Genomic DNA, 21785 nt, shown 5'->3' on the forward strand with positions numbered 1-21785 from the left:
TTAGTCCTTTAAAAAGTATATTTATTAAGACCCTCTACCCACTGCACTTTGAACTCTAAATAAGAAGTGTTGGTTATGCATCTCACAGGAAGTCTGGTGATCTCTCCTTGATCTCTGCTTTAATCCTCATGTTACCAATGCTGCAGGGCATCTGCCCCCAAATCATGCTTCTCACCAGCTGGACAGACTTCCCTGGACACGCTGAATACAAGATTCAGTGGGAAAAGAATAGGAGGGGAGAGGAGGGGAGGGGAGGGAAAGGTTTGGGAAGGAAAGGGAAAGGGAAGGGAAAGGGAAAGGAAAAGGAGGAAAGGAGTCATGAAATGGGGTGTGTAATTTATATATGAGGGAAAGTTTAAACCAGTGTGATTGGCAAGAATACAACGCTACTAAAAGCCAGAGACATGCTAATTGGTGAGTAATTTAGGTAAACTCTATTGATCTTGTAAGTTCGCCAGTTTTCAATTTTCACTTTTGCTTGTAAACAGCTCAGAAAATAAGACTTAACCAGAAACGCATGATCAGTGACTTTTTCATTCATTTTTTTAGCAAATGTAGCTTCTGTATCTTGAGCGGTGCTCAGGTTTGACTAAGGGAACAGTTACAGAGAGCTTCCCTTGACTCACCTAAGCCTCCTCCAGAGAGAGTTGGAGCAGGCCAGGTCCTATATGCTTTCCATATTTCCATTATTTCCATTGCAGCTGCAAACCAAGATATTCTTTTCAACCATGGTCTTCACTGCTAGCAACCAGTATGAGAAATAACCACCAGAGGCCTGTGATACCTCAGCCATGGCACTGCAGAGGTGGGGGATTCTAAATGGTCAAGCTTGGTTCAGCTCAATTTTCTGCAGTTCTTACAGCCATGCCCAGCATAGAAGCTCTGAGCTGCTCAGAAATTTGACTGACATCATCAGCTTGCTGACAGTAAAGGAATGTGACTATTGTCTAATGATTTGAAGATGAGTTTAGTTCAACAACTCATGTAAAGGAACAAAAAAAGAAAGCTTTTATCCCATTATCCCATTTATCCTTTATTATTTGGGCTGTAGTGAAGGCAAATTTGACAGTGTAGCCAAAACAGGTATCCCTGCTCATCCACTCTGCTCCTCTGCCACAGGTTAAGAAGGTCTTGTCCTCTGAAAGAAGCACCATTGTCTGCTGGCCGATCCTCAGCTGCCGCAATAGAGGGCTCCTTCTTCCCCTCGGAGAGAGCATCAGGAAGCAGGCACAGGCTATTCCACATTAAGAAAAATATTTACTTTACAAGCGCTGAAATAAATTTTGGAAAAGTGAAAAATAATATTTATTTTGATGATGTTAAATTGCATTAAAGTCGAAAGTGAAAATTAGATGCATGCACATACAATAAAGGCATTATTCACTAATCACAGGAACATAAAAGAACTGGAAAATACCCTCCTTCGCTGCCAGTAGGAAAGCTGATCTGGAATAAATTACAGGCAAAATGTATAATTAAGCAAGCTATTATTATCCAGTGTCTGAGCAGATGCTGACCTCGTTTATGGTGATTGGGATAAGAATTTGAGATTTGATTTCATAGCTATGTCTGTGATGCCTTGGACCTGTTGTACTGCCCCAGAAATTCCCAGTATGCTAGCACTGGTATCTAAGTGTGGTGCTCATGGATTCCTGTCCTCCTCAGCTGCTTTAGCTTCTTGGAAAAGAGAAATGATTTCACTGATCTGTCAGCCAGCCTGCATACTTGAAACCTGTGTTTAATTACTTTGAAGAAGCTTTAATATTCTACCAGTACAAGGAGAGGGGACCTTCCACTGCAGTGCTATTCTCTTATTTTTTATTTTTTGCAGGTTTAGGCTTGTGGCTTAGTTACTGAAACAATAATTCCATTGAAAATATCCTTGGCATGAGAGATGAGCTGCCAAAGTGTTATGGGCACAGTAATTTGTATATAGAAATGAGGATCCAGGGAACAACATGAACATCAGTGTCTGGAGGGGCTTATGATTAAAACATTATGCTGAGCTTTTATGATTTCTACAGCTAATTAGCAAGATTTACAAGCATCTAACAAAAACCAAGGCTGAACACAGTAATGATCCTTATTTTCCACTTGAAGCAGAAAACTACTGGGTTCTAAAATAGCAGGGAAAGGAAGAGGAAAAACACCCTTATCTTTTCATTTGCCCACAATTTAGACTAATTGCTTCTCTTTTCCATAGGATGAGTGGATGTCTCTCAGGTGGCAAGCATGAAGTCTGTGACTTACTCACATTGATGGCAAAACCTTGTTGATTTAACAGAGAAAAGGCTTCCTGCTGTTTTGTTATGGTTTCAGACTAGCACTGGTTTTTGTTTTCCAGCAGTGTAGTGGGGGAATGCGAGGTGTCTGAAAAAGCCACTTCCACCAATATATACTTGGTTGATTCTGTTCCCCTGAGGTGCAAAAGGAAAAGGAGTAGGGTGGGGGGGAAAGCAAAAATACTGAGTTACTCTGTAGAGCAATGAAGGGGTTAGTCTGCAGCCGTAGACTGCAAGGGCCTCCGCTGCACCCAGGAGGGCTTCTGGCCAGCAGCGCATGGAGGGGGTGTGATGACCCCAGCCCTTCCCCTACAGTTTTTGTATTTTCAGAAGCCCAAACATCCTCATGTAGTCACAGACTGAAAACCCCTGGCCAGCATTGTAAAACTTGTCTATTTTGCCTGACCAAACCTTTCAGCCAGAAAAGGAGACACTCTCCAGAAAACTTGATTGCAGGGACATCTCATTGCACAGGATGAGCCTTGCTCAAAGTGAGATGAAAAACAATGATTGTTACTGAAGCCAGTGGCAAAGGAATTGCTCCAATACAGACCCATAGCAACTGCAGTCACATGTGGTGACTGATTTTGTGGTGATTGCAGCTAGCTCCTGTGTGCAGAACAGCAGAGATTTCACCCAGAACACAGCTGGTTGTTTTGGTCAGGGTGTCCCTTGTCCAGGTTTGCCTTTGCGAAGAGACTCTCCAGCCACTGTGGGCATTGCCCTTTCCCTGCATCTGCATAGGGCACCTCTCCTGTTTCTAGCCAGGAATACAAGGACCACAGTTGGGTCTGCACTCCCCTGGCTAGGAGTTGTGACTGAGAGCCTCACTGGGCCCTCAGCTGCCTGGGCAGCAGTGCTGCCCGTGGAATAGCACTACATGTAGGGAGATATGCTGTTTGTACAGCCACCTGAGGCAAACTTGACCTTCAGAGGGCTGTAATCCATTTTTTCATGGAGGCAAACTTCTACTGGCAGGCACACCTTCCCGCATCCCTGGGAAGTGCTGTACCAACTGTAGGTCGCCACAATGTAATAATTAAAAATACACAGCTAGTGTGACCACAAAAGTCCACTTATAAAGTTCCATCTATTTATGCTAGAGATATACAGCATATCTCTGCTTAGAGATATACAAATACTAATATGCCACACTTTGGAGTATCCTAGCATTTTATCCTTTTTAATGAACCACTGTCATCACCTCCTTCAGTATTTTTTTTCTCGTTCCTGTATTCCTAGACAGTTGGCCTAAATGGGTATTATGGGATAATTTCCACTCCAGTAATGGTTTGGCACTTACATTATACAGTGCTTGGTAGGTGACGCATCATTAAGACAGAGAATCTGATGAAGTTTCTGGTGAGTCCCACACTGGAGTCATGCCATACTCTCCATTTTCACCTCCAAAGCCAGTCCATTTTTCTGGTGATATGGAGTGGGAGCAATTACACAGGAACTTTTTTTTCAGAGTTTCTGGTCTAACATTAGATTGGAAGGATAAGCCAGAGAACTTTCACTGAAGTGGTACCTTGGCCAGAGGTGCTTCAGACTATGAGAATGTCACGTTGGCACCTCCTACTGCAAAATGTCCAGTGACAGGAACATCAGCAGAGCTTGACCTCACCGTATAAAGCCAGGGTGTGTATGGGTACAAAGCTCTCAAAACAAGGCTGTGCATGAAAGGATCTCACGCTGCTGTAAAAAGAAAAGTGGAAAAAAGGCCTGGCTTGGGCAGCATTGCTGGGATGCCAGCAGAGCTTGGACTAGTACCTGTAGCAGTGGGAGGGGACTAGGGCAGGGGGCACCCTGTCACAGGCAGCCCCCTGCATTCTTCATCCTCCAGCACAAAGAGCGGAGTCCTCCCAGCTTCCTTTACAGGTGTGCAGGGAAATGGGGGAACAACAGGCTGCTGGGGCTCTCTTCCCAAGCATGTGGGCTCCAGATGGGCCAGGAGTGAAAGCCAGTCAATATGGAATATTATTTATAATAACAATAATAACAATATTAATAACATAAGAACATCTGGTAGCATTTTTTGCCTCCATCTGGTAGGCTGGAGGCAGAGCATCCGGGTGACATGACAATCGGTATTTCTGTTTTCAATTTAGCCCCAGCTCAGCTGCTGCAGTTACTCAGAGAAAGGCGCTTCCAGGGACATGTCTCTGGCTCCCGGCTCGGCTGGCCCCGCAGGTGTCCCACCACTAACGGCAGAAGCACCTAAGATCATCCATGCCTAGGTTTCCTTTATTGGCTGTTTCATAAGAGATTGCAAGGGGCTTTTTACGCTTCCATGGCTCCTTTCCATCTCATCCTGTGAGGAAGTTGCCCAACTGCAACGATGTGCGGTTTCAGACAGAAAACAAAAGCTAGCTGCTTTGAAATCAAACCAGAAACAGCCTTATTACACATTTCACGCTATTGAAAGTATATTGGACTAAATACATATTTGAAATATTTTGGTATTATTTTGAATTCTGAGGCTTTCAAATTTGTCCAGTAAATATATCACTTCCACCTACAAAGATTTCAGTTTTGACATGCAGCTAGCATCTAGCCTAAGAAATTAATGCTGTGGTTAAGAACAGTCCTCTAGCTTTTCTTTCCTAATTATACTGACAGAAAAATAAAAGCAAAATTACCACGGAAGCTGCAGCTGTTGCTCCTAAAGTGCATACACATAGTTGCATGAGGAACATCCATCCTGCTCATCATTAGTTTCTCCCAGCAAATTCTAGGCTGGGGAGCTGATTTCTTTGGGATCTAGTGAAGTGGGTGGATTCCCCAGCCATGGAACAGTTGAAGCATTGCACAGACTCTCATCTGCTGTAAATTTATACATGATGACAAACTTAAAAGGTGCACTATGAAAACTTCATGTTCAAGAATAATGTTCATTTAAGTATTTGAGCATTCTCTCTGAAGTCATTAAAGACTGAGGTTTACGTAAAGCAAATGAAGTGTTCCCCTTATGCCTTCAGAGGCATGTATCCTGTTCCTGTCCTTGGGGTCAGCCAGCTCTGCATGTACACTCAAGGACAAACGAGGCCTCAACACTCACTATATTATCAAATTTGCATATGAAGTAGCAAAAAAACTGGTGATAAACAGAAAATCCAGACCTTTGGCTCAGCACTTGTCCAGTTATTAAAATCAGTTGCTTTAGATGGCATCTGAAATTAATCCATTTCTCCTAATGCACTTTACACAGTACTCTGTGAATAATAGCTTAGAGTAAATCTAATTATGCAGCTTGACCTCCTAGTTTATGCAGCTGAATTTATAAGGCAATGCAAGGCTGCTCCAATCATCTTTGCTCTAGTGCTGTGATCCTTAAAATCCGTAAGATGAAAATTTCAATAATGCAGCACTATTTATAACAGACAAAAGCTAGGACTTTGGGTTAATTCTACCTCCAGCCTTATTTTATTCCCCACATAGGTTCCCTGTTGTCACAAATATTATTAGCATATGAAATCTGCTGACTGCTAAAGTTTGGGGAATTCCAATACTGAAGGAATTCCATACCTTAAATCTAATACAATTTCTAAAGCAGACCCTCTTCTAATGTATATTGTAAAGCTCTCCTGGTTGGTTCAACACTTAGTGAAAGTAGCTGGGAGCCTGGAGCTCTGGCATACAAACAGAGTGCCACAATTCCATCTCTTGGCCTGGAGAGGCAGTTGCTCCCTTTCTTTTTGGAGATGCTTGTGATGCCACCAAAGTGGGGCCCCAACATTCTCCTTTTTTCAGAATCTCATGGCTGGCCCCGAGTGCAGTGATTACATTACGGGGCAGAACACAAACAGTCTAGAAATTTGGCCACTGAGCAGCCAGAAGAAATGGAGAGGAAGCAGAGTGGAAACGAGCAGACTTGGGAAAAGGAAACTGGGAAGGAACAAAGAGAGAGCTGTAATCAGAAATCATCTGAAGCAATGCTGTTAATACATTATGCATAACAATGTCCTTGATGACAGCCCAGGACTCTCAGCTTGGGCCAGGGAACTGTCAGCTAGAAAGGAGTAAGTTGTTACATAGGTTCATGCTATTAATAGTGACAATGCTCAGTAAATCTTACCTTGTGTGATGTAAACAAGTTTTTATTCCCGTGGCTCTGCACAAGTCCTTCTAAATCCAGAATTTATTTGTCTCCCAGCTACACAGACCAGAGGTCCAGCTTTGCAGGCAGAAGTGAAGCACCATGATACTGAGCACTGCACTGGGTGCATCCATTTTTAGCATAAATAGGTATGATTCACCTTCCTCTTGCAAGATGTTGATCTTCTCTGTTCAGTTTCTCCTCCGCTTCCCACATTATACTTCTCCAAAATGAACTCTTCCCTCCCTTCTGTAGTGCATTCCCTCGCACACAAGCTCTTTTGCTTTATGTGAACTCAAGTATTTGTGACAGTCAACTGGGAGGGGGACAAGTGGTTCCTACCTTTGTCTGAAAGATTTGGTGCAGCAGAAGTGTGGGAACTACATTTCCACAGTCTCTAGAGAGGTCTTGCAGCCTGGAGAGACAGCCTTACCTCTTCCAGTGCTTCCTCCAAATACGATAATTAAATCCTTGAACCCAAAGATGACAGCTTCAATGGGGAGACTGAAGTCCACAATTGCAAAGCTTTCTAAACCCCTTTCTCCTACAAGGTGTGTTAAAGAGCCCTGGTTCTCCCTGGCAAAGGGGTGTGTGTGTGTGTGTGTGTGTGTGTGTGTCTGTGTCTGTGTGTCTGTGTGTGTGTGTGCATATGTGTTCAAACTGTGTGTCCCACAGACTGGGTAAGCAGGTAGAGCTGGAACTGAAAGAGGAGAGACTCAGATTAGATATGAGGAAGAAATTATTTACTGTGAGGTTGGTGAGACACTTGAACAGGTTGCTCACAGAATCTGTGAATGCCTCATCCCTGGAAGCATTCAAGATCAGGTTGGATGGGGCTTTGAGCAATCTTGTCTAGTTGATCTAGAATATGCTCCTGCCCATGGCACAGGGCTTAGAACAAGATGATCTTTAAGGTTCCTCCAACCCAAACCACTCTGTGATTCTAAGAAATACCTTCTCAGTCCTTCACAGTGTGCCTTACTTTATCATCAGAGGGAAGCAGAGTCAGTCAGCCAGTCTTTAAATACCGATGCAGAGGATACTTCAATTTATTTTTGTTGGTTTATGCCTTTTTCCAATGGTTGCCTTTGAGCATCACTTACAGACAAGACACTTTCCTCTCCTTCCAGGCCAAAAAAAGAAAAAGCTCTTTCCCCAAAAAGGTCTGGAGAAGAACAGATACAGTCTACCCAGCAATTAAATTTGAGAGTTTCCAAGAACTGCAGGATTTTCCAAGCATCAATACCTGCAAAGTTGGTTCAACATTCAGACTTGTTCTTCAGCAAAGAAAAAATGTTGACTAGATTTACCTTTGGTTTCCAAATTTAATTTATGGGCTCCCTGAGCACTGAAATATTTGGCACTTCCACCTACGTAATTCTGAGTGCTTTGGCCAGGGGACCATGGATTACTCTGTATTCTCAAAGAGGATGCAGCTGGAAGCAAAGTTCCCTTCTGACATCAGGTTAGAGCTGCCGTTAGTGAGCTGACAGCTCGTGCTACAGGGGAAGGAAGAGAAATATTTTCTGGATTCATAAAGAAAGGACCCCGGAGTGGTCAGTAAATGGGAGAAGAAGTGAAGATGACTAGTGTTGTATTGATTGCTGTCAGCAAGCAACTCAGAGCACAGTCCCTTCCAAACTCTTTTTAAGGAAAAACAAAAGACTAGGGAACAGAAGCCATCCAGCCCAGTAAATCAGGATGGACAGTCCACCACTACACTGGGTAAATGAGCTGGTCCAGTTCCTACCACAAAATAGCAGAAGCTGGAAGGCTAAGCCCACTTAACTTCAACCACCTTTTGCTAATGTGAGACCTTAAACCACACATTTTGGGGGATCAAGAAACAAGAGTGCTACTGGCTGCATTACAATGAACAAAATAAGCAGCAAAGTACTGCATGTGGGTAATAAAAATAATAGCCAGTGGGAAACATGAGGAATCACTTAAATGATGCAAGAGAAAGAAACGATATACATCTGAGTATATTTTTTCATAGGCAAACAGATGAAAACTGGTCCTCCAGCAAAGCTGGGGTACAGCCAGGGACTTAGATGTTGCAATGTTTTAATTTGCAGATTTCCTGTTGCCTAGCAGACTCCTCAGCCAGGAATTAGACACTCAAGATACAATTCCCAGGGAGAATTAGGTGCCTTAGAATAGTATTCCTAGAAACCAGCACACTGATCATGAAGTTATTTACACTGTCCTGGAGAAACCACAGCAGAAGAGAATGGGACCACAGTCAGAGACAGCAAAAATATCTCTCTGCTTAGTCTGAATCTGCTCCTGATGGAAGGTGTTCACATCCAGGTAACTGTTTGTCACATAAGGATACGTTGCTCTTTCTTCACCTCCCATTGCCTCCAGTATTCCAGTAGCTAGATCATTCTCCACAAAGAACTCTGCCAGAAATTGACCTTCTCCTTTTGCCCTCTTATTAAGTGTACATGAGTAATATTTATGTGAAATCACCTGAGAGATACATCCAAGAAACAACTATCCCAAAGAACATTTATGTGATTTTACCCAGCTAACAGTAAAATGTCTCTGCATAAGCAGAATCTATTTAGGTAATCTTATCATTCAGACAGCTGTATACTGCTTGCAAGCAATCTCTCCACTGATTTCAGTTTGTCTGCAGATCTTAAGGCATTGAAGAAACCTGCTTTAAAATAATTAAAATATACTTCTCATTGTCCAATTTAGAATAATCTTGACAGTCTAGCCGTAGAAAAACATTTTGAAATTGGCATGAATTATATATGCTTTAGACTTGTATTAGGGATTTTTTAAAATTTAAGATAAAAGTGCACTAAGTAATTTTCAATGCAGCATCACTCCCAGTCTCAGATTCAGCAGATTTCTGTCTCTAGGCTGCCAGTGAAACTTTCTTTCTGTAGGTGAGTAATTTTCATTAGTTCCTTATTTAACTCTTTAAGACAGGCTTCCCTACTAGATAACCACTGCAATTTGAAACCACAGGAAAGCAAACTGCAAACCTCTTTGCCCAGAATGACTGCAAACATGCTAGCAAACATGCACTCAAAAAACAAAACAACCTTTAAGTTAATGAGGATGCATGCCAATAGCCATCATGTCTTCTGCTATGTGAATATCCTAGACTGAAAGGATTGAGATAAGTAGGACTCAAACAGTGCTGGTGATGTAGACATTTGACTTAACAGTTAATGGAATGTGCTTCAGAACAACCTACTGGAACTGGTATGAGTAAAAAGAATAAAAAACTAGATTATTTTTCTGACCATACAAGACCATCTCCCACCTCTCAACAGTACCCCAGACTACCCCCCTGTTATAGTTAAGGTTATGTGGGATATTATTAGTGGCAAAACTCTGTCGAATAAACAGGACCCACTTAGCAATCAGCTGGACAAAACAATAGCAAATAGACCACAGAAACAATAATCCTGTGCTGGCAGAGATGGACACTGGATGATCTAATTGACCTTCTGCATTTGAACCTTGTCATCTATCACTGGCTATGGGCTGCAGAAGAATGAAAAATGTGTAAGATGAAAACAGGTTTAACAATGGAAAAAGAAAACACAAATGCAAATGCAGAGTGAATACGATTGCTCAAGATGCAAATTATAACCAGACCCAGAGACAGATTAAGAAATGATGAGTATACTCAGAGTGCCAGGCTCCAAATAGTAGGTTACTGTAATGCCTCCTTTTTAACCCCACTCAGACACTGAGCCAGCAGTAAACTTCATTTGCAGGATTTGGCTCTCCCCATGTTCAGGACATAGGTAGAAATACACATTCAAAGCTCCAGTTTTACTTCTAGGTCTACAGCACTTTAGAGGCAACAACCTAGACTTCATTTTTCAATAGGAAGAGTCACAGAAAGTAGCTCATTTCATCCGAGGCAGCCGAAGGTTGGATAAAACCTGTGTATGGCATAACTAACAGATCCCCTCTGAATACAGCTCTATAAACCCTGATTTCCCAGAGTTTATACTAGAGGCTATGTGAATGCTAGTGGTGCCATTAGCTGAAAAAGCACCTTGGATTTCTACTATAAGCACTCTGAAAATCTTTGATTCGTAGACCAAGTTAATCTGTGTTTCTTCCATCTCCGCAGCCAGTTCCATTAGGCTAGACAGGGCCTGAGGACAACAGCATGCTAAGTGCTTCTCAACAATCTCACTCCTTCAAGATTCTCCATCTCTTTTCCCAGGCCCATCTCAGGCACATCATCTCCTCAGGCAAAATTCAGAAAAAGAGACTGTTCTCCTGCTCTAGAATTGTTTCTCCTCCCTTTTTTTGGGAAACAATGGACTTGCTCCCCAATTCCTGGTAAAGAAGCAACTCTAATGCATCTTTGTGATGAAGCTCAAATGCAGAAACTTTATAAAGGAGAGAAAAGCAGTAAAAGTACTCATGAGAAGCCACAGCTCTGCTCTCTTTCATCTCTGCTACTCGGCTCAAGGTCCACAGAGCACCAGGGTTTCTACAATATCAGGAGGTGGCTGGTAAAATGACTACACCTTACTTCAAACAAACCCACAGCTTCCAAGCAGGTTTGCTGACAAGTATCACCACCTGCTAGAGAAAACAGTGGGAGCCAGTCCCTCAGCCATCAGTTTTTAAAGGTTGGCAGGACCTACTGGAAGGCATAAAGACATTTTTATTATCAACACGTCTAATCAAATAGTTCGATTACAAGATTAACCTAGGATTTTGCAAAGTGATTAGTTTGATTGCCAAAGATTTTCTTACTTATTACTGACCCTTTTTTTCCAACAAAGAGAGGGATTCAGAAAGGTTCATAGATTTTATAAGACTACACCATTCTTCAATTAAGAAAGGTAGAGAAATACTACCCTTTTTCAAACTATTCAAAGGCATTACAAATCCCGCTGCTCTCTGCCATATGATTTTCAAAGCAAGATTAAGAAGGAAAAAATATAACCTTAAAACATACAGCTCAACCTCTCCTAAGATCTTTGCTGCAATAGAAATGGAGCTGAATGTATATGAGTGACCGTCTGTTTTGAAGTTTTACAATTTCTTCTCTTACAAGTAGAATTAATAATAAGTTTATTCTTCAGACTCTTGCTGTCCTCCGACTCTAACAAAATGTCCCCTAATCTCAGAATTACCCCAACAGCTCTAATAAGCTGTTACAGGTCTCTGTTGAACAATTTCTTTGCAAATCAGATTAACACAGAATAATTTCCTTGGCCAAGAAAACCAAGAACTCAGCCAAGAAAAGAAAGAAAAAAAACCCCAAACCTTTCCCCTAAATTTTCATGCAAACACACAACTGTAATAATATTTGAGCATATTTTATCATCAAAATCAACTACTTCATTCTTAAACAACTTACAATATCTAGCCAGTCATCCAACTAAACTGCTGGTCTGTCCAAACAATTAGTCATATTTTAAACCAAAGATAACAAGCAAGATCATGGTTTCCATAATAAATAAATTGATCATTTTAGTAGAAACCATACTTTGTATCTGTTTCTCCAATGTATATGTTATAGTATGTATATCGAGGTAGTTAATACTCAGATTACAACTACTGGAGAACAGAAAAGAAACTGAGGCTGGCATAGATCCTACCTCATCCTGAGTTTCTGCTTCTGGGGCAGGAGTCAGGAAAATGAAAGGTCTCAGTAAACTTCAGTCTGTCATAAGTAATGAGTAGGAAAGAGGAACGGGAACCCACAAAGAAATCAAAACAAGATGAGACATTGAGATTTCAAACTCCCTTCCAATTTATATAAACAGAGGCTATTTCCTTTGGGTTTAAATCTCTACCCCACCTTATTGATGTGTTGTACATTACAAGTAGAGGTCCTAAGCATTTACTTGACTGAATAACCACAGTATGTTGCCAGAAGAACAGTGATCACCAGGAGAACTCAGGTCAACATTGATCAGCCCAATAAACTGGCTGCTCTACCACCTGCTAAGGGGTGAGCGGTTTTACTGGCATGAAGCAGACACATCTGGAGACAAGGACATGGCACATTTTGGTCCTTCCAGGCCCTGCATCCCAGGGCACAACGTCCTGCTTTGCCAGAAGAGGTATCCACAACATAAAATAAAGCAGATGGCCTCCCGCTGCAGTGGGGAGAAGGCAAGAATGTGTGTCTGTCATGGCCTGAGGCACCCAGGCACAGAATCCCTTCCCCTCTACCTGCCCATCTGGGCACGTGCTCAGAGGAGGCTCGACACTGGCTGCTGGTACATCACCTCAAAGCTGGCTGCAGCAGGACTCCCTGCTCACAAGGACTCGCTGAAACAAAAACTTGGGACATTCAGAACAAAAACCCAGGCTTTGGAGTGGGGGTTTTTTGGATAGGTTTTGTTGTGGGTTTGTTGGGGTTTTTCTTCAGGCGGATATTTATGTTGCAGAGAGCACCTGAACTAACTGAAATCTAAGTAACGATGTGGGGAAGGGAGAGGGGCAGGAACAGGGAAAGGAGTGGAAAACATTGGTCATCAGTAATTCTGTACTTATAATAATTTCTAAAACTGGCTAAGCACCTAAGCATGTGCAAGACTGCATAGGCTGAAGTCTTTCTTGGATCACCTCCAAGATATTAATGCAGGTACACTTAAAATTAATGAGATTACATATTTTGTGAGATCCCACCATTTCTAGTTCAAAGTAAGAAAAGTAATTTTGGAGGGGTCAGTTGCCCTTTCTTATCCAAAGAACTCATGCCAATGTAAAATTACTAAGTGGGAGAAGAATTAAAGCATGTCACTGGAAACTGGACAGTTTAAATCTCTGGAGATATACATCTGACTTTATAGTTCATTCTTTGATATCTTTGTTTTAAAGACTGAAAGAGTACAAGCAATTGAATACCAATTAAACAATTACAGTGTCTGCAGGGCATTTTTTCCATTACCGTTTCAATAACCTAAATGAGGTATTTTAGTTATTTCTGCAGAATCCAGATTTACAAAAACACACACACAAACACGCATGCCTGTGAATGCTGAAACCCCTGGTTTATAAAATCACAGTTTTGTTCTCCTCAGTTCTGAGGACAACACAGCAGATTAGTTGGACACTTTTCAAACTGCTCTTATCTTACTTTCCAGATGCTCCAAATCTACAAAGAAAAAGGTAACTGGTACCGAAAGACTCTTTGGGTAGCAGGCTTACAGACTGGCAAAACCTTAAATCAAGAAGCTGTTAGGTCTCCTTTTCTCAGCCCAGACTATAAAGAGGATGTAATATTTCAAGGTAGAAGATTGTCAGGGAAGATATTTGCCTCTGCTTCTATAAATAAAGTATGTTTGGCAGCTATAGGGAAATGGACATTAGGTACTTTTCCATCTCTAGAGTCTATTATTCTAATTTCATTTAGGAATAGCACTGCAGTATCCATCTGTAGCAGTGAAGGCTAGAAAGGCAGAGTTAAGCACAGGCATAAAATCACAGGCTGCTGGAACAGGCAACACGATCAGTTGTCCATATCTGGTAGCCAGTAATCTGATAGTCCAGTCTCTTACCTTTAAGACTGAAAATATCCATCATCATAGAATAGGAATTCATTTCTAGAAGAACAAACATAAAACTTTGAAAATAATCTTCTAGGCATGTGCTGGAGGCACCTCACCACTCTGTCCTCTGTCTTTGTGCTGATGTGTTGCATCCTGTGAAGAAGGTTAAGACAGATTCTCTGAAATGTTGTGATGTTTTTCTCTTCACCTTGTCACAGCTCTGCTGAGTGATGGAGGAGAATCTGAATGGTCTGTTCTCTCTGGAGTGAGAGAGTAGTGTCAACACCGCTCTAGATTTCAGATCTGGCAAAACGTGCCTGAAGGTGACATGGAAGAACAGTAAGTTTTAATGACATCTCCATTCTCATGACATTCGTGAAGGTCTGGTATTAATAAAATAAAGCTTTCTGAAAAATTAAATGTTATTCTTGTGTGTTTCATACTGAGTATCTCAGCCCAATGCTGAGTTAAATAAGGCAGACACTTGCTTTAGATGTGGAGTAATAAGCCCCAATTACTTGTTTTAATGAAATTCTATGAGTGTGCTTTAGTCCCAGCATCATCAGTGCTCACAAACTAGCAATGCTCCATACATAATTAGGCTTTCTTGACATTAGCAAACACAAATATTCATTTTTTACTTTGAAAATCCTAACACAGATGGGTCTTTTGTGGAAAAAATCTTTCAGACAAGCTTTGAAGATAACTGCTACAATAAAGGATTGATTTTCTCAGTTTCCTAGGTCTTGATCTGTTTGCCATAGTTTAGTATAAAATAAAGAGTACCTTTCTTACAACTGACAAGTCAAAGTGAATGAAACCAATTGTGCAGATTGCAACCTTTGAAGTATTACTTGAAGATCATACTAATTGCCCAGAAAAATTTAACAGCAATTGATGAATTCACTTGTATTGCTGCTCACGGTATCAAGCAGTTTTGTTTAAGAGAACATGCAGTATATTGTGGACAATTACTTTATATTTCAGCATGAATTTCCCCACTAATTTTAAAACCATTCTTTCTTTCATGTATTTTTAGTACACTGCTGTGGATCATTGGTTCTTTCCAGTCAGAAAGCAAATGAATGTAAATGGTGCCCAAAGCACTAAAATATTAAATGCTACAACAGAACTCTCCAAAATACTAGTTTCACAGGTAGATCCAGATTGAGATTTACAGGTCCAAAACATTTTGCTTCCCTGATCTCCTGGCACAGAAAAAAATCCCAGTGGACATACAGTGTGGGCTGCTTGTGATCAGCCCTAGAAGAAAAGATGGTGGAGTGGTTTGGGAGCTAGCCTGAGATTTGGGAGATGTTCATTTTCCTGCTACACTACGATGTCATGTATGACCGTGCGTATGTCACATTTTTAAAACTAGAATATCTATTTCATAAGGATCTTCTGAGGACAAATGCATTCAAGAATGCAAGACACTCAAATCATAAAATCATAGAATGATAAAATGTTTTGGGATGGAAGGGACCTTAAAGATCATCTCGTTCCAACCCCCTGAACACTTCCAGGGATGAGGCACCCACAACTTCTCTGGGCAACCTGTTCCTGTGCCTCATCAACTTTGCAGGGAAGAATTTCTTCCTAATATCTAATCTAAACCTACCTGCTTTCGGTTTAAAATTGTTACCCCTTGTCCTATCACTGCACTCCCTGATAAAGAGTCCTTCCTCATCTTTACTGTAGGTCACCTTTAGGTGGGAGGCTGCTGTAAGGTCTCTCTCGAGCCTTCTCTTCTCCAGGCTGAACAACCCCAACTCTCTCAGTCTGTCATCATAGGAGAGGTGCTCCAGCCCTCTGATCATCTTCATGGCCTTCTCTGAGCCTGGTTGAGCAGACTTTCTTATCTTGAGGGCCCCAGAGCTGATGGTTTACATAAATACATAAAGTAACTATGTAAGCTATGGGTTTAGAAGCTCCTAGGATAAGAAGTCCTAGGTTCCCCTACAATTTGTAGAAAGAATGGCCACAGCACCGTATAGAAGGAGTTTTAACCCTCCTTTCCCAAAGGCAGATGTTCCACACAGGAAGATGTTCCCAGCCTCAGAGATGAATGTGTATTTGCATTTCACACACAGAAACCACCTTCCGCTTCAGGCAGGATATAAAATCTGGGTTACCCAATGCAGTCACAGCTGCTCTGTGACTCTGGTACTGCTTCATCATCTCAGCATATAGGGTACAAACGCCCCCACATGGCATCTCATTCTAAACACCTCCCAACTCTGTGTGCTGCTGTTTTCTTGCTAAGTGTTGCTACACAACACTGACGCTTCCCCATATTATTCAGGGTGGAACGCACTAGTCATTGATTTCACACCTTGAGTCTTGTTTACGTCCTGCTACTCAGACCTTATCTGCACAGACAAGGACTGTCTCACAAAACCAAAGAGAGAAAAAACCCACCACGCCAGTACATCCTCACACAAGCTAGCCAGGCATGCTCTCTGAAATGCCTGTTGCAGCATCCAAATGAAAGGAGTGCTAACACACTGAGAGTGTTGAATGTCCCACGGTCTTTCAAGAGGAAAGGACTGACTTCTCAGTAAAAATCAGTAGCCACTGAGATATAAAATCCAAATAGGCCAAAGACCAAATCAGAAACATACTGCATTTCAAAATGGCCAGTTTCACACAGTTGGAAACTATTATGAGCCAAATCAGCTTGGAGAGAGAATTTTTGAAAGGAAAACAGAAGTAATAACTGGGAAGTACTAAAAAAGAGAGTATTGAATACACAAAAGATCCACAATCACACACAAAAAAAAGGAAATTTCTGCTGCTGTGACACACACTACTACTCTACATCTTAAAACCCTCCAGAAATTGAAGAGAGGCTGCAAGTGCTGCAGGGCTGCAAATCTCTTTATGCCCCTCCAAGGTGCTAAATCCCACAAACCGTAAGCCCAATTGTACTTCTGGGTTAACTTTGGCAAACCCTGTCCCTGGATCACAAGAAGTAAAGCCATGATATAGCTGTTCAGTTAAAGGAAAAATGTAATAAAGCATTAAGTCTCAAGTGAATAAATAACCCTCAAAGACAATCCTTCTCACTTTATCTTTCCTTTTCTCAAAGGCATGGTCAATCTGTGTTGAGAAAGGCAGCTAATGACTTTTCTTCAATTTTCCAAAATTTTACATTTAACAAAGCCCACAGTAAAAGAAAAGCTGCTTTCCTTCTGCCAGGAGGTTCTTGGGCAATTCAGCAAGGAGCTGCACAGCCTCCACAGTCAGCCTGAGGTCTAGGAGTGATGTGACCAAGACCACAATTTCATGACCACTGTGAGCTGATCCAACAACTCACCTCTGAAGAAAGAAATTCACTCTCTTGGGGTAATCTTTTTCATCAAAATAAACAGTTTTCTGCTTTCTTAATATGTTAAACTGGCACATGAAAGGCTCCAGTAAGAATCAGAGTCAGTGTAAGAGTGGGCAACTCTGCTGAGCAGAGGGTGAGAAAAACCAGGACCAGGGAATAGGGAAAAGGCACAAATCCACTCTCCTTTCAGCAGCACTGCACTGTCACATTAGCTTCCATGCTTGTGAAACCGCAGACTGAGGACCTGCTGTGGAGCAATAACTCTTCTGCAGAACCTTTCATGAAATGTAATCCAGTACTCCCAAGGAGGATTCATATCTCACCCATCAGCTCCCCCAAAGCATCACACGTATACAGTAACAATCTAGTGAAAGGGGAAATAAAATTAGCTGTGCAAATATTTAGATAACCCGCAAAAAAAGAAGTAGGCAGCAGCTTATAGAAATCACAAGCCAGAAACCTGATAAGATGGCCAAAAGGACAAAAGGAAATAAATTCTGTGACTGCCAAAAGACAGCAAGAGAGATTTTGATCTTCATTGTTTGCTCTCCAGTGTGTTTGTTGAATTATTGTTTTTTCTTGTATATCAAAACCTAATTGGTTCATTTTTGGATGGACAAAGTAGATAAAAATGAAGATGCAAAACTATTTCATAAATATTCTTATCCAGCTTAGTAGAAGCAGGAGCTGATATGCATATATGAAATGACGATGAATTAACTGGCCTCACTGTAAACAAAGAAGTACTGTAAAAAACCAGACATTACCAACTAGAGTAACTCATAAATGAGGAAGTCTGAGTTGTACACATCCAAGAGCTCCAGAACAGCAGACTGACAAGCGCCCTGGACTTGGTCCTCTCCACTAAAGGACTAGAAGGAGACTAACATAACTGCTTTAGATATGGCATTGACATGAAAGATTAGGTGCCGCCTTGAGACTATATTCACCCCTACCTCAAGGCATCCTGAGAAGGAAAGATGATCTTGGTCACTGTGCATTTCCCCTGCTCCTTTGAAGCAGCTGAAGGCAAGTTAAGGCAGCCTCTCAAGCATCTGCTCATACCTGAGTAGCAATGGGGCAAAACAGCAGCTAAGAGGGACAAGGAGCACATTCTATAAAAACCAAGCCCTCGGACCACTGGAAATGAGTGGGAAGGGTAAGTCTCCCACAGAAGAAGGGCTGCACATCTTTCCATGCCAGCAGGCACAGTGTGGAGACAGGAGATGCTGCTGTGCCTACACCATCCCCCTACAATGCTTCAGCAGTGGCCACCTCCTTCACAATCTTCACATTTGCCAGAAACTGCAAGTAGGCAAAATTGCTGTTATTCATAATTATTAATAGACTATGCCATAAATATAACTGATAGTATTCATGTGCCTTCTCTGTGCAGGAGGTGCTCCAGCCAGGTCAGCAAGGCACTTACAACATCTGCAGTGAGGAGCTCCTGCCACCCCCTCTGGCAAGTGCCGGCATCTAAGCCAGCTGCGCTCACAAGTAGCTTTCAGATGCCTTTGTGAGCTGCAGCCTCACACCTGGAGGGGCTGCACTGGTGAAGAGGACACCCTCTGGCAAGGCCACAGGAAGAGGCTGTCAGTGTCCCACGGCTCTGCTTGTGTTTGGAGCACTGCCTTTCCTCAGACTCAGCATGGTCATGAAGAGAGGAACGCACTGAGCAAGGGCTTAATAAGCTCACAAGTTTCCAGAAGACTCTCCTGGCGAGAGGGAGGAGGAGCAGGAACATGGGCCAGTTGCCAGAGATCGATCTGTCCAATTTAAAGAAATTAATTTAATTGTTTGTGGCAGTAGGAGAGCTTGCAGCTGCTGGCTCCAGGAAGCCTGGACAGTAAGACAACACGGCGCCAACACTGCTAGAATTAGGCAAGTGAGGTGAACACCCAGCAGCCGGGACTCAGGAAGCTTGGTGGCTTCATGTCCCTGCAACGACAGACTTGCACACCCAGCATTGCCATTCTGAACTGTTACATCCCAGGGCAGAAACTCTCTCTAAAATCCACACTGGCTGTTAACATTCAGAGTAGCTGGTATGAGATAGTGCTTAAGAAACCCACCACTCTGCAAGCAAAACCTTGTCCTGCAAAATCCAGGGGTCTGTCCAGCAAAGAGGAGCCCCAGCAGGCTACTGGGGTGGTGGGACCCTGTGTCCTAGACCAGGGAGGGGAAAAGCGGTGAAAACGTTAACAACTGTGTAATTACAAAATGATGTTTGCTTATTTTCTTTTTTTTTCTTTTTTGCCTCAGAAGATAAGAACAGTTGGAGAAGTATATGCCATGGGGCCTCAGCAAATTTACTGCCAGGATTTGCTGTTTAAAGCTTTCATCCATCCAGTTTTAATCCAAATTAGTAGGAGCTTCAGAAAGGGATCCTGGCAAAGTCACAGCTGGAAAGACTTTCATCATTAATTCTTCCAGGCTTATAAAAACACAATTTAAAAAAAATAGGAAGGGGGTGGGATGTAACAGCTCTTGGCACAAACTTGTTTTGGTTTGCTTTTTGAGTAAAAACAAAAACCAAAATAAAATCTATATTTAATTAAGAAATAATCTGTATCTTTTGTCTTCGAGATCTTTACATAAGGCTGAAAATGCTATTCTATGAGATTTATAAAATTAATTTCTTTGCTTCATAAGGAGGCAAGGTGGCTGGGGGTGAGAGGGGAGGGCCCACTCCCCCGGCCCCAGTGGCATGAGGCCCATGCATTTTTTTGGCAGGTCATTCCCTGTAGCAAACAGCAGCAGTTTAACAAGTTCAGCCTGCAGCCTGTCAGGTCACTCCGGGGAACACTAGAACGAGGAGGCAGAACAACTGCAGGTGGTGCTTGGGTGCTTGTATTCACCCAGGATGCACCAGCACATTCACACTGCTCATAGCAGCCCCTTTCCTTATGTAATTTCATTCCCTTTTTCCAGGGACTACTGTGTTAAGGAATGAGGCTTGGTCAAAGGCATACAAGTACTCTCTGTCACACAGGCATTTTGAAGAGAGAGTAGGAACTTTCCAAAACCCTCCTAAATTGCTACAGGTCTGCTTATTAATAGACACAAGGTTCTCTTCAAGACAGGAGTCTATATCCTATGGTGCTCCTCATGATTCTGTTAATCCTAGTCTCTGCCACAACTGTTATTGCAATAAACCCACTGCACCTGCCTAGCACCCCTAATCTCAGGATCTCATAGCTTTAAGTAAACAGCCTCAAAACAAACCTGAAGGGCAGAACAGGTTATAAAGGCATGAACTGTGACCACAGAGGCATCATTCCAACCACCACATGCATTCACACAAAGGACAGGACCACAGCTCAGTGGAGAAGACTGCCTGTGTGTAAGGAGCTATCCTTCCAACTTAAAAGATCCAACTACTCACACGATTTTCTCCACATAGCTATGTTTCATCTCTAGCCAAAAATCACAGTATTTTAGGAACCTTCCCTATTAGGTGCTAAGAACTTTCATAACTAAATTTTTCCTGTACTGAAATTATCTACTTGCATTTCTCCTAGTGATACATCAATAGAAAAATAGATAGAACAAGCATGAATCTTGCCTCTAAAATACAAGTGTTCAGTGGAAATCTTTCACATCAGTCGCAGGATAAAGCAAAGACACTCTGGGCTGTCCAGTCATGGCACAGAACATTCATTCTTACTCATCAGTCAGAGACATCACATCTTTTGGGACAGACTCCAGAGAAGGAACTACTGTGATTAACTATGACTATTTTACCAATGGCATCTTCTTATGGAGATGAGATTGTTTAGTTAGCAGTTATATATATAAGATTAGAATTAACTACTTGTCCCATCACATATAGTAACATGACCTGCTGTTTTGTACTTTATTAGTGAAAAAATTATTAGAACAAATCCATGAAGAAAATGTTTTAGATTAAAATTTTATACTTCAAGTGGCATTTTAATTGGAAGAAAAAGAACCTAAAAAAAATGTTGTTTTGGAGAGAATTACAACAGTGATAATACTATGCTGGTTTTACACGTTTAGATTTTTTTTTATTTTCACCATTTTTATGTAAAGTAAATTTCAGATGATCATTGCCAATCATCACCTCTCTCCAGCACCCAAAACCTGAATGTTAAAAAATTACCTTCTGGGGAATTTTAAATGAAGCAAAATATCCTGTTCCTACCCAGTGGTACTCAAAGTACTCCTTTTTAGACCTGATACGCATGGCCAGAGCCTCCTGTGCCTTGGTCTGCCGTAGGTTGGCAGCAGCCTCTCCTGGGCACCTCACTGAGGGTACAGTGAGCTACTATCCTAACAGTGGTAGCAAAGACACCAAGATCTCCCTCCTATCAATGGATTTTACCTTTCAGCTGCCCACCTCACTTTATGCAACCTGCAAGAGCTGTATAAGATCTTACTTGGCAAACCTGTCTCAAGGTCCAATATCCTTAGTGTAGCCAGATGGAATGTCCATTCTCCAGGACCTTGCGTCTGATGAGGTGTTTCAGCTAACAGAGAGCTGACGTCTTGTTTGAGTGGTGTCCTGCACACCCACAGGCCCAGGAAAGCTGTAGCTGATAAGA

General features: G+C 42.0%; 1 protein-coding gene across 9 annotated transcripts in view; it reads right to left on the bottom strand.

The window, feature by feature from the left end:
* Positions 1 to 21785, bottom strand: part of TRMT11 (tRNA methyltransferase 11 homolog) — a 137825-nt gene that overhangs the window by 82557 nt on the left and 33483 nt on the right. Inside the window, exons 13-14 of one of the 9 annotated variants that reach the window (XR_010429253.1) lie at positions 21630 to 21776; positions 1008 to 1271 (exon numbers count right to left, since the gene is read on the bottom strand). The exons of 3 other annotated variants lie outside the window; for them this stretch is intronic. Coding sequence is in view for 3 of the 6 variants with exons in the window: in XM_064649594.1 (XP_064505664.1) it covers positions 21711 to 21776 (66 nt within the window). In the remaining 3 variants the exon portion in view is untranslated. 5 more of the 9 variants (XR_010429252.1, XR_010429251.1, XM_064649596.1 and 2 more) reach the window with 5 other exon arrangements.

The sequence above is a fragment of the Pseudopipra pipra genome, chromosome 3 (genome assembly GCF_036250125.1).
Source record: "Pseudopipra pipra isolate bDixPip1 chromosome 3, bDixPip1.hap1, whole genome shotgun sequence".
Classification (NCBI taxonomy): domain Eukaryota; kingdom Metazoa; phylum Chordata; class Aves; order Passeriformes; family Pipridae; genus Pseudopipra; species Pseudopipra pipra.